This window comes from Clarias gariepinus, chromosome 14 (genome assembly GCF_024256425.1).
Source record: "Clarias gariepinus isolate MV-2021 ecotype Netherlands chromosome 14, CGAR_prim_01v2, whole genome shotgun sequence".
Lineage (NCBI taxonomy): Eukaryota > Metazoa > Chordata > Actinopteri > Siluriformes > Clariidae > Clarias > Clarias gariepinus.
This window is the reverse complement of record NC_071113.1, coordinates 11,839,985-11,852,860: the sequence shown is the minus strand read 5'-3', so window position 1 is coordinate 11,852,860 and position 12,876 is coordinate 11,839,985. Positions and strand designations below refer to the sequence as shown.

Sequence of the window (12,876 nt, the reverse complement as noted above, 5' to 3'; positions counted from 1 at the left end):
TGTGGGATCTTAACTATGCAGTTTTGCTTAGTCTGTGACTTCCTGTCTCATCTCAGATGCCTCTTCTTGGCTGACAGGAATGCAACCCAATCTTCTGCTGTTGTAGCCTGTACCCCTGAAAGTCTTTTGCCATTTTGAGATGTTTTTATGGTCACCATGGGTGTAAAAAGTGGTAATTTGCGTTACCATGGCATTCCTGACAGCTATAAACAGTCTAATCATTCTCCTTTCACATCAAAAAGGCACTTCCACCTGCAAAACTGCTGCACAGTTGATTTTTTCATACCATTTACTGTGAAACCAAAATACAAGATTGTTGTGTGTGAAAATCTCAGAGTTTCAGCAGGTTCTTTGAAATAATCACAAACAGTCAAGGCATTGCCAAAGATACTAAGATCACAATTTCCCTAGTTCTGATGTTTAAACATTACATTTACATTTAGGCATTTGGCAGACGCGCTTATCCAGAGCGACTTATAATATTAACTGAGACATGTTTCTGTATGATTTTCTGCATTGCGCTCCTGTCACATAATTGGCTGTTTGGATAACTGTATATATACCCACATTCACATCAACTACTGCACATATGTTTTTCTATAACTTGTTGATGTTTTTAACTATTAACGATGATTTGATTGGATCTCCTTCTGTCCCCACAGAACTCGATCAGTCGACTGAATGTTTAGAATCAGTGTTCCATTATACCTTAAATAATGTAGCTCCACTTAAAATACAAATAATTTAAGAGAAAAACCTATCTCCCTGGGATAATGATCAGACACACACCTTTGAAAACAAGATCATAAATGATGTCAAACTAAATTGGTAGCATTTCAAACAGCATACAAGGAGAGTGTCCTGAACTATAGAGGAAAATCATAGATCATAGAGTCTATTTAATACTGTAAAATTCACAAGAAAAACATTTTAAAAAAATAATCAAAGAATATGACCATCACAGAAACATGCACACCATGTTTTGTTATTTTTTCAATATGAAAATGATGGGATTTAAAACAGATTATACCATAAATAACTGAACCCCTTTTAAAAAGAGTCAACTCTTGACTCTTGACTTAGCAATTGTTACATTACTTTGTTACAAGTATTTTATATTAGTAGCTATTAAATCCCTAATTAAGAAACCTGACCTTGACCCTGTCAGGCCTTATCATATAGCACAAAGACAGTGATAGGTAAAGTGGGAAATGACCTTTCTATAAATGGCCTCCTATTGGCCTTTGATCAGGGTTATGTCTCTTTTCTTGTGTTGCTTGACCTTAGTGCAGCTTTCAAAACCATTGATCTTTTTTATTCTTCCTGATAGTACAGGAAAATGTTGTAGGAACAACCCTCTCCTCGTTTAGGTCCTATTTGACTGATTATCACTTTGTAGATGTAAATGGTGACTATTCTGCATATACTTAAGTAAAGTTTCATGTTCAGTAGGGTTCTGTTTCAGGCCCACTGCTATTTTCTCTCTATGTGCTTCTTCTGGGTAACATAGATTGTGAGTAGTTTCCAGTGTTATGCTGATGACACCAATAATATGTCTTACCAAAGCCAGATGAGAAACATCTACAACAAAGTTGATAAATGTGTGAAGGACATTAGACTTTGCTTGCTTATTAACTTTTTCCTACTTAGTTCTAATAAGACAGGGTTACTGGTACTAGAACCACATGCAACTAGAAGTAAGCTTTCAGATCACATAGTAACTGAATAAGAATTGATGGCCTTTCTGTTTCATCATGTGCAGAAGCAAAATACCTTCTTGTAGTTATTGATCTCAGTCTTTTACTTGAAGCTCATATATATAATATTATTAGGATAGCCTTCTTTTATCTCAGAAATATTGCAAAGATAAGAAATATTTTCTTACAACATAATGCAGAAAAACTTGTTTATGCTTTTGTTACCTCCAGGTTGAATTGCTGTAATAGCTTATTGTCTGGATGTTTTACTGTGTGCGTAAACAAGCTCCAGTCAGCCTAGACCTTTCTATCACCAGACAATATTAAGCACTAAATGTTCTCGCACCATGGTACATAAGTGAATTTCCAGTGTTTTATGATCCGCCGTCCCTACTTCTATCAAAGGGTTTTTGATAGTAGGGTTTGCTTGTCAGTCCATCGTATTATAAAAAACTGCGGCAGGGCGTTTTCATGCAGATCCCCTATGTTATGGAGTTGCCTTCCATTTGACACAAAAAAGGAGTGTATATGTGATCCTGTCTGTAAAAACTAAAAAATTTATGTAGAAAACATTGAATCACAAAAAATAGTTTACCTTTGTTTTCACAGATGCATATTGACACATTATACTGAGAGCAAGTATTATTGAAGGTCTGGAACATAAATATTATGTTTCAAACAGCATTTGCCCAACCAACAAATATTGGGCAAGTCTGAAATATTATTCGAAAACTTCTGTTTTGTTTCAGGAAATATATCAACTCATGACTTGCTAGATAAATAAACAAAGGGTGTAAATATATTTCACAAAGCCAAACATAACATTGTTAGTTCACTATAGCATTAAGCTTAATACAGAATAAAACTATTTGACAAGATACTGGCCTGACTCAGAAGGAGGGACACGTCACTCTAAAGGCTAAGACCTAATTTCCAACTTTCATTTTCAAGAAATGGGTCTCTTAATGTTTTATAGCCAAAATTATTATAGTAATCTATGACCTGATAAAATGTTTTAATAATAATTTCATTACAATATTGCCTAATGGCCTCTCTCTATTTGACTGAAGAAGGTCTATAATGGCTAAGATGTCTACTGGTATGCTTATCTTTCTCCCCGGTGACATTTCTGCTAAACGCCCCCAGCACATCCACCCACCCAGCCAGGCGCACGTGTGATCATGTCAACTTAGTGACATAAAGATCTGAATGTGTGGGTGTCAAAGCAGAAAAACAATTAAAGTGTAATTAGAGCAGTGTGTAAGCTTGGGTACATTGATTGCTTCAGTTTAAATCAACAGACTGCAAGGGAGCATGTTCTCACCCTGAAGACAATATGATGCCTCATTTTAAAATATTATGATTAAAGTCTGTTGTTAAAGTTACAGAACGTACACACTGACCTTCTCCTATCTTCACTGGACCACAAAATCTTGGGTTTCTTGGCTGAAAGACAGAATAGTCAGTATTTAAAAGTGAGTATTGTCAATTCCTTAAAAATGGAGCAAATAATAAGAGACACTAATTGCTTTCTTCCAATTGATTTCTGTTCGAGATTTTCTTTCACACATCCTAACTAGCTTTGGCTGAACAGCTCATGAAGAACTGTCCTACTATCACTAATTGTATGTGTGTGCTTGAAGGATATAATGCCTGCTCCCTCTCTCTCTCTCTCTCTCTCTCTCTCACTCACTCCTCTCATTCTTAAGTATTTCAGTTAGTGGAATTGCATTGCAGAAGCTGTAGATAATTCTCTGGTTAGGCTGCTTAAAATAACGAAAAGAAAAAAAACATACAAGATTTTTTATACATTAAGCAAACATAAAATATTACAGATCAAGAACTCAATTCAAAATCATGGGGATTGGTAATTCAAACTCTGTTTTATACTAAGTATTTGCTAATAATAAGCACTTTGGCCAAGAAAGCAGACTCAGGGGTGCAGCTTTGCAGTAACATCTGTCATCTCTGCAATTATCTGTTTCAAGATGCTTTTTCTCCCAGTTTAGTCATATGCCCTTTCTGATATGTATGACGTCTTGTAAGCTGTGTGTATAAAGCCTTCAGCTTGATATTTTCAAACTATTAGTCATACAGCATTACTGAATGTATCAGTAGAAAGCTAAATAATTTACATCATGATGGTCATGTTATCATCATCCTGTGTAAAGATAATGTCTTTTTTTTTTGTTTTTTTTTTGCTGTTTACTATTTTTTTTTTAGTTCCCGTGGAACAGTAAAGACCATACTAGTCACTATATGTTATTTATTTGATTAATTGATTTAGTTACAAAAACACTCCAAAATATGCAGAACTTCCATGGTAGATGCAGGTAGAACCACAGTACCCTGCTATTATTTGATCATAATCTGTTGAAAAAAAAGATTGCAATTATCTTTTCATCATGATGTGACACATTTTCTTCTGAGAAATGACATATAATCACATTTATTATTTATTTCTCCCTAACTGTTTGTCTTTACTTAGATAATTAATTGTGCACTAAACAGTATGATTCTCTCAGATGTTTTTTTCCTAATCAAGAAGCCATGCATTAGTATTCATAATGCAAGTAAACTCACAGGTTTTATGGCCTTATGGCTGAGGTGCAGTTTTGTCACACAGTAGACAGAGAGGTGAGGCAGGAGAGGATAAGGGTCAAGGAGCTTTTGACTGCACTGACAACTCTATTTCTTTCTCTTTCTCTCTCTCTCTCTCTCTCTCTCTCTCTCTCTCTCTCTCTCACACACACACACACACACACACACACACACACACACACACACATGCACACACACTTTTCCTCTACTCTTTTCTCAACATTTGCCCATATATTTCCATTTCCCCTTCTCTCAGGTCATAGACTATTTTTCTCTTAAAATCTTAGATAACTCCCATGTCAAAACAGAAATATTTTTGGATGATAAAAATTATGCTTATAAGGAGGAATGCAATAAAGCCCAGGCTTTGTTGAGATTTTTTTAGTGGGAACAATTTCACATTAATACTTGATTAAAATAAATACAACATGCCTGTCACTGTTGAGGAACTTGATGAACTATAATATGTGGGGATATATACAGGGCTCTAAAAAGGGATGCAGTGATAAATGTATTTGCATGTTTAAATCTGGTTTAATAACAGTAGATAGAATAAAGGTAGAGAGTTTAAGACATGTACAGACACACACACATTAAAATTCCTGGTAGGAAAAAAGTTATAATCAGGAGAAAACACAATAATCCGAGACTTGAAAAGACATAAAAAATACAGAGACGCAAAAAAATGTTATATATATATACCGGGTTTATATATGTAAACCGAGAGTTGGATTAAATTTAGTTATAATTCTCTTATCTAAACTATATGAGCATATTTATGCCTTCCTTCATTCATTCATTCATTCATTCATTTTCCATAGTGATTATCCTATGGTGAACCTCATTTACATTCATTATACTTTCACAGGTTCTCTCTCACAATCACTACTGTTAATTTGTTAAAGAGGTGTCTTGTGTTGTTTCACTATTCGAAGTCACCTGACATGATGGTCATTCCAAGGCTACATAAATCTGCAGCTCTCGTCTTCATAAAATTCTGTGTATTTTTGTAATAATAATAATAATAATAATGATCATCATCATCATCATCATCACCTGTAGAGGATGTGTTAATTGAAATCTGATTTGAGTCTTGCATATTCATATTCCTGGTTCAGTAAGTCCATTTTGATACCAGGTTTATCACTGTATCATGTTTGGATGCTGACTTCCCTGCTACCCCTAAAATAGTTTTCCAGCAGCATAAGTTTATAGGACACAAAAAAGGTATTTATAAAAATTTTCACAAAACTGAAAATTTGATCAATAACATTTACTGCACACTATTGAACATTGCACAAATCTAACCTGTGTGACTGACGAGAGTTGATGAGTCACATTTATCCAATTGTGGCTGTGGACCTTATATTGATTTCTTATTATCTTTAGAAGTCAGTGGGGATTATTACTGCTAACCCATTTATACTGGCTAACCCATGTACTTGCAAGAGTAGGCCTGAATTCACTAAACTGGCCAAATAAGTAACAAAGAAACAAGAAAATGTCAGAGAACACAAACCAAAAAAAAAAAAGAACATATAATAACGATGCATGTTTCTAAAAAGCCGCAGATGCTGGAAAACACATTAAACTATGATGTCACTCAATGTGATGTCACTCGATATAATGTTACACAAAGTTATTAACCACTTTTCGGCATAATTTCAAGGCATCGTCACAGTTGACCCGTGATGCAATGCAAAAGTTTTGCTTGGGCTTTGTGTTAACCATCATCTTCAGGGAACAAATATGATCAGAAACACATCTTGAATGGCCAGGTATTTCCAGCAATGGACTGTTTCTTCTCTGGTGGCACAGGCACATTCAAAGATGACAATGCCATGGTTCATCGGGCTCAAATTGTGAAAGAGTGGTTCAGGGAGCATGAGACATTTTTTCACGCATGGATTGGCCACCACACAGTTTAGACCTTAATTTCATTGAGAATTTTTGGGATATGTGCAAGGTTGGTGACATCACATTGAGTGACATCAGAATGAGTGACATCAGAATGAGTGCAATTATAATGTGATGCCTTAGAGAGATCACAGAATAAAAATAGAACATAAAACAACAATGCATGTATCTATCATTTGTAATGTTAAGTTTGAAGTGAAGTAATGAGCTGTTTTTTTTATTTAATCATAATATAATTATAAATGATAATTTTAATAGTATCATGCTGACAGAGTAATTGTCCTTTATATGTTTTTTTTATACGTTTGGTTGTCCAGCCAAAAAAAAAAAAGTCATACACTCTAATAATTTATTGGACAACCTTTTGCTTTGATTGCAAATGTGACATCATTTTGATACTGTAAGCCTATGCAATGTCACAACATTTATTTTCTTCCAGTGACACATTAATTTCTCTCTAAGATCTTGTATTGATGATGGTAGAGTCAGACTACTGATTAAAGTCTTCTCCGGCACATCCCAAAAATTCTCAATGGGATTAAGGTCTGGATTCTGTGGTGGCCAATTCATGCGTGAAAATGTCTTATGCTTCCTGAACCACTCTTTCACAATTTAAGCCCGATGAACCATGGCATTGTCATCTTTGAATGTGCCTGTGCCACCAGGGAAGAGACAATCCATTGCTGGAAAATCTGGCCATTCAAGATGTTTTTCTGATCATATTTGTTCCTTGAATATGATGGTTCACCACTATTTTTCCAGGTTTTAATATGCTCGTGTTTCATTTCTTAACCTTACTTGTAGTAGTTACGGCCATCTGCTTAGTTGTTTTCTTTGCATGATGCAGGACAATAATTCGACCTTTCTGAAACAGAGTTCTTCTTCTCTTTGCTATGACTGCAGGATATTTTTTTCTGACATGGTTGTTTAAAAAATGAGAAACTACTCACTGCATCAGTTAGAGTTTAATATCTTGTGGCTAGCTGAACCATATTAATTACTACAGCAATGGTCCAATGGAATGATCTCATGTATTTGCTTAGTTGAATCCAGGTGTTTGTTTGTTTTTTTGTTTGTTTGTTTTTTTTTGGGGGGGGGGGGGGGGGGATAAAGGGGGGGGGGGGAGTCCAGCTAGTATATGTGTGCATGATACATGCCCTTTGTATGTTGTAGTGTGTATATAGCATGTGGCATGTGTATGCGTGCGTGTGAGTGTTCTGGTCTGTCTCTCCAGTGTTAGAAGGAACCTTTCTGCGTAATGGAATGGTGTGATCCATTTTTCAAAGGCGACACAGCTGCAGAAACCTCTGATTAGAGAAGGATCATAGCCCAGTTGCCTCTCACTGCATGAGGGAGGAGGGTGACGGCCACTCAGATAAATAAAAGGATTGTCTGTGTTTATCTCTCACACACTGGCTCCATATTGTGAGCTGATGCTGACAAATAACTGTGTTTTCATATATTTTGGTGACATAAGACTACAATGTATGTGCTGCTGCAGTTCAGTAAGGAACAAATATAATAAATGTTTTACTCTTGCAACATCGACAAAAATACAATATATGATCTTATTATAACGTACATACTGTATGCCTCGTACCTCCATGGTTGGAGGGTCAAATCTTGTTTCTGGTGTGTGTGGGGTTTGCATGTTGGTGGCTTTTCTCTTCCCCTCAAAGAACTTGCTGTTCTTTAATAAATAAATAAATAAACTAATGTTGTTGCCGATCATCCTATAATACAGAAATACAATATTGCATAATAGAGATATACCATTCTTATGTATCATCTGCTTAACAGTAACAGGGGTAAACTATTTTTTGTAATTTGGGTACACATTTATGCGTTTCCTAGTGTAACGCACTTGTTCATGTTATAATATACACAGTGTCGACCATGTCATAACGTTATCATGCTATAACATAGTGTTGGCCACCATTTCTGATCAGTTAATGGCTACTCGATTATAGGTGATAAGGTACAGCTGTTTTATCATATTGATAAAAAATCTGATTGTTTCGGAGCTCTCATTTTATCTGGGAGAGCATTTGAGTTAGTATGTAGAAACAAGAAAGGAATGTTGCTACTGCTGACGTTTAGATCTGCAACAAACTCTAAAAATAATCCTTCACGGGAAGGACTCACATGAAGGACTGCAACACCTATTTTATACTTGAGGGATTTTCCATGGTAACAAAGCAACCAGAGTAATCTCTCTCTCTCTCTCTCTCTCTCTCTCTCTCTCTCTCTCTCTCAGGCAACAGGCAAGGTACGTTACATAGATTTTTTTTCCAATTACCAAATATCATAGATGTAAGATTTAAGTGGGTCAAAAAGGTCAGAAGTAGATTAATTTTACTTTTAAATCAGGAAAAAAATGATCTCATCTTGCTCCGAGTACAGCAGGTGCTATGTCCGCTCTACCACCAGCTAATGTGTTTCTTTTTTTCATGTAGAAGTCTTATCATTTTTGAAAGGATTTTTTAAATATTGTGTTTGGGATTTCATTATTACTGTTTTAAGCAGTAATTATTAGCAATGCGACATCTATAATTAAAAAAATATGATTAAAACACGAAGGATATTTTAATAGCCTCCCTCAGTAAGAGATAATAAATGATGACTATGATGAAGGAATTGTAATGATTTACAGTTGTAATGATTTACAGGCAAAAAATTACAGGTAAGCCCCCTGCATTTGGTAACATATAGACACAAAATCATTTTAATTCCGTCAAAGTTTGTTCCATATATATGGTTATACATCATACATTTAAGACTGAAGTCGTTTGTGTTTATTTATACAAACAGTCAGTTAAAAAAGGTCAATATAAAGAGAGGACATATTTCATTTGAAGCTAATGATTTTAAAATTGACAGTAAAAAATGTACCGTGTGTCATTTAGATGCAGGGCCTTTTAATTATGGATATTTGTGACTACCAGGAGGAGTATCTTGTTATACCGGCTTTGTCCTGTTGAATAACCTAGCAGTAATCATCCTTTATTGTAGATGAGTTTAGAAGTGTGATGAATGATCAATGATTAAAAGAAAATCTAATGCAATGGAAACATGGAGAGATTCGCCATATGATGTGGAATATTTACACTATTGTCAAGTTTCTTTACTGTGACCCATCTGCAGGTGGAATGTTTCCTTCACGCTTTCATCCTTCCATCCAGATGGGAGCATTTTTTTTTAGCCCTTTATCCGTCTCCAGGTCATTGGACATCATATGTTTTATATGTTCGAGTCCAATCATGCATTCTCTCTCTCTCTCTCTCTCTTTCTCTCTCTCTCTCTCTCTCTCTCTCTGTCTTTCTCTCTCTCACTCTCTCTCATACACACACACACACACTGTCACACAGAGTTATTTTTAGCTAGCAGATCGTGGCAGGCACTGAAAACACTCTTTGTGGTTCTCTCTGCAGGAGGGGAGAGGAGGGTGAGTGGGTTAGGGGGTGGGGATGTCTGTGTGAATATTAATGACAACGCGAAAAAGATAGAGTGCTCATTTTGTCTGGAGGATGTGCATTAACGCAGACCTGCAGAATTGCCTCTGAATCTGTAAATAAAGCGTTTGAGTTCTTTGAAAGCCACTTAAAGCCTTAATGAAGACAAAAAGACAAGGATGCATCACTCATGTTGCATTTTAGCATTTAATTCATTTTAAATAGTCAAAGGTCTATAAACGCATCTATTGACATACGACAGTGTAAAAATAAAAGTACACACACATTTCAAATCAGGAAGCTTCTGCTTAATAGTCTGGGCCAAAAAGCTACATACACTACATTTATCCCTCAGCATGTGCCAGAGACAGCAACCAGCCACCTGATATTTTTGCAGATAAAACACATGTTGTGTGTGGAAATGTGTGGAAATGTGTGGAATTTGTGGCTTGCAAATCACATTCTAGACTAGAACTGCCTCCAGGTTTTTTTGATTTAAAGTGCAAATAAGCAAGATGTTTCAGCGAATTTCATACCGTACATACTGTAAGCTATTAAATGCAAGGTTTAGGTAATGCAGTGTGAGGGTTATGATAATTGTGCACCATAAAGAGCATGTATATGTGTAAGGCATAATGCATCATGTCACATAACGCAGGACTGATGCTTAGCTTTGAGCTGATTTATATTCCAAGCACGTAGGACTATTTCCGGCTGCTTTTTTATCAATGAATTCTCATGGAAACTCCCCCTCCCTCCTTCTTTCATTCTTGCTTCCTAGCCCTCTCCATTTTTCTCTCAGCATATCTCAACAGCTGCAGATGTAACGACATAGACAGGCACTACAGTGTCATTATACAGCCGAGGGAACATGGTAGAAACATTGTTTGTTCGGTCTTCCTTGTCTCTTACGTCAAGCCCAGGCAATTTCTGTGGAGCTCAGGTGTCTCCGTCACTACTCTCATCATTTCTAGGGTAACACTATTAATAGATATGAGATCGATGAGCTGTTATAAAAGAGCACTGAATAATCCTATTGATGCCGCAACTCTAGAGCAACCAGTAAAAAGTGCTGAAAAAATATTCAATGTAAAAAGACAGGCACTGAAAGAAGACACCAAATACAAAATAGTCTGCCATTCTGTTCACAGAGATACAAAAAATATGGGTTTTTTTTTTCAAAAAGAAAAACAAAACAAAAAATAACAATAAGGTTACAGTGTTTACAGAACTAGAGATGAGACTTGTGTTCATTCTTCTTCAGTTCATTTTCTTTTATATCATAACACACCTCTTTATCACAATATATTCAATAATCTATCAAGCTGGTAATACATTCATTTGTTTACAGAAAGTAAAATAATTCAGTATTCAATAGCACAACAGCATGACTAACTTCACATGTGAGAGTAACACACTCCAAATCACAGGACTGTTCTCGCCAGTTCTTTAGAGGTCTCCAAGTTCAGGAGTAAAGAAAGGCCTGCTAATGGTTTTTATGATTAAGCACTTTCTGCCGTCAATCTTAAAGCAAAGTGGGAACCTACTGAAATCACTCGGCGCTTTTACAAACACTGTGCAAAAAACACATGCAAGCACATGAGAGGACACTCATGCACATAGGCGTTTTACTTTTCCACAACACCACCAAAAAATACATCTTTGCAAAATAGGATCTAACATCACACATATACCTTTACCACTCACAGTTAGAAAATATTCCTCTCAGGAGGCATGTAGGGCATATTTTAGTAAGTATTAAGGAAGGACCAGTGTCTTCTCTAATTCTTAACTTTATAGCCTACTCTACTCAATAGAGAAATAATTTAATCTTCTTGCTCAAGGATGTACCGTATCTACTGACCTTAGACTTAGACATCCTGGTTCCTACCCATATTCTGGTCAGCTCTCAGTATCATAAAGAGGTCATCTTTTCTATTTTTCTGTAAGAACCACCTTCAAAATACATCTCCTCTTCAAGTGGAATTTGCCATCATCTCCAAAGCTGTTTCTTGGCACATTTGCCCACAGTAGTATGTATGAATGAGACTTGCAGCACTGTAAGGGGACTTGGTGTCAGAATCACGTCCAGTAATACAGTATATTCACATAGAGCTAACTACATTCATGCTGCATGAGTCCTCAGAAATACTTTGCAAGAAGGTCTTTTCCCTTTTAGATTTAAGGAAAGGTCTTTCAAACTTTTTTTTTTTACTCAGTCAAACTGTTCTGTTTGTGTTTATACACAGTGTAGTTAGACCTTTTCTGCTCCAATAGCCTCCAGGATAGCAAGTTGTTAAGTGCTGATTTTGGATGTCCAGTACAAAACCTCTGATGTTCAAAGAAAATCAGGATCCTTTCATCAAGAAGAAGAACATTTTTCAAAATGAAGTTAGAAGACGTAACTGTCTGCTTCCTGTCAGTCAAGATAAGCATAAGAGCATCTCATAGTGTGCCCTGCTCAGCACTGAAGAAAACTCCTTCTTTCTTCTCCTTCCTTTTCGCCCTGTGGACCCTCCAACAGGCGGCTGCCACCAGCAGCAAGACAAAGCCAACTATGAGCAGCCCCAGGGACACGACTTTGGTTTGAAGCAACGTGTTGAAGGTAAAGGTGACACCTGTCCCTGCCATGCCTATCACCAGGGAGATGACTCCGAAAGGAAACACACAGCGATACCAGGACTTTTCTGTGCCTCCTGTGGCCTGTGTCAGTCGCTCCAGGGTCGAGAGGTTCTCTGGGGTTTTTGAGGCATTTGAGGGTGCTCTTCCATCATGGGACAGGTTGGAGTCAGGGTCCAGTGTGGGCAGCTGTGCAGTGGCTGGAGGCTGACAGGGCAGATGTCCGGATGAGCAGCCCATTTCTCAGCTGTGAGCCAGGTGAGGAGTGAACAGTTAAGAACCACCGCTGCTGCTGCTGCTGCTGATGCTGCTGTTTATGGGGAAGATTCCTCTGCTGGTGCTCGTGCCTTCCTCTACTATCTTTGTCAGCGGGACGCATTTGCCTAAGAGGAAAAAGAGATTCAAAAGAGATGGATTTAGAATGAGTGAAGAAAAGATGAGCGTGAAACACACAGAGGCTATAAAGGGAAGAAAGAAGATAGGAGAGAGGGAAGGAAAGTATTAGCATCATGCCCGAGGAACAGGAGACTCACACTCGCACTCCTTCTCTGTGTGGCTGTATTTGTGGTGATAGTGTGTGTGTCTGCTCT

General features: G+C 36.9%; 1 protein-coding gene across 1 annotated transcript; it reads right to left on the bottom strand.

Annotated features, from left to right (window-relative positions):
• Window positions 1-9,918: 9,918 nt before the first annotated feature.
• On the bottom strand, window positions 9,919-12,876 carry LOC128541620 (transmembrane protein 100-like). Its single transcript, XM_053512127.1, has 2 exons — window positions 12,820-12,876; window positions 9,919-12,669 (listed from the first exon to the last, which is right to left on the bottom strand). The coding sequence occupies exon 2, from the start codon at window positions 12,524-12,526 to the stop codon at window positions 12,113-12,115; it is 414 nt and encodes a 137-aa protein (XP_053368102.1). The 5' UTR covers window positions 12,527-12,669; window positions 12,820-12,876; the 3' UTR covers window positions 9,919-12,112.

Bases quoted from the DNA above. Each gene is read 5' to 3' on its own strand.
- LOC128541620 (XM_053512127.1), bottom strand. From the start codon at position 12,526: ATGGGCTGCTCATCCGGACATCTGCCCTGTCAGCCTCCAGCCACTGCA.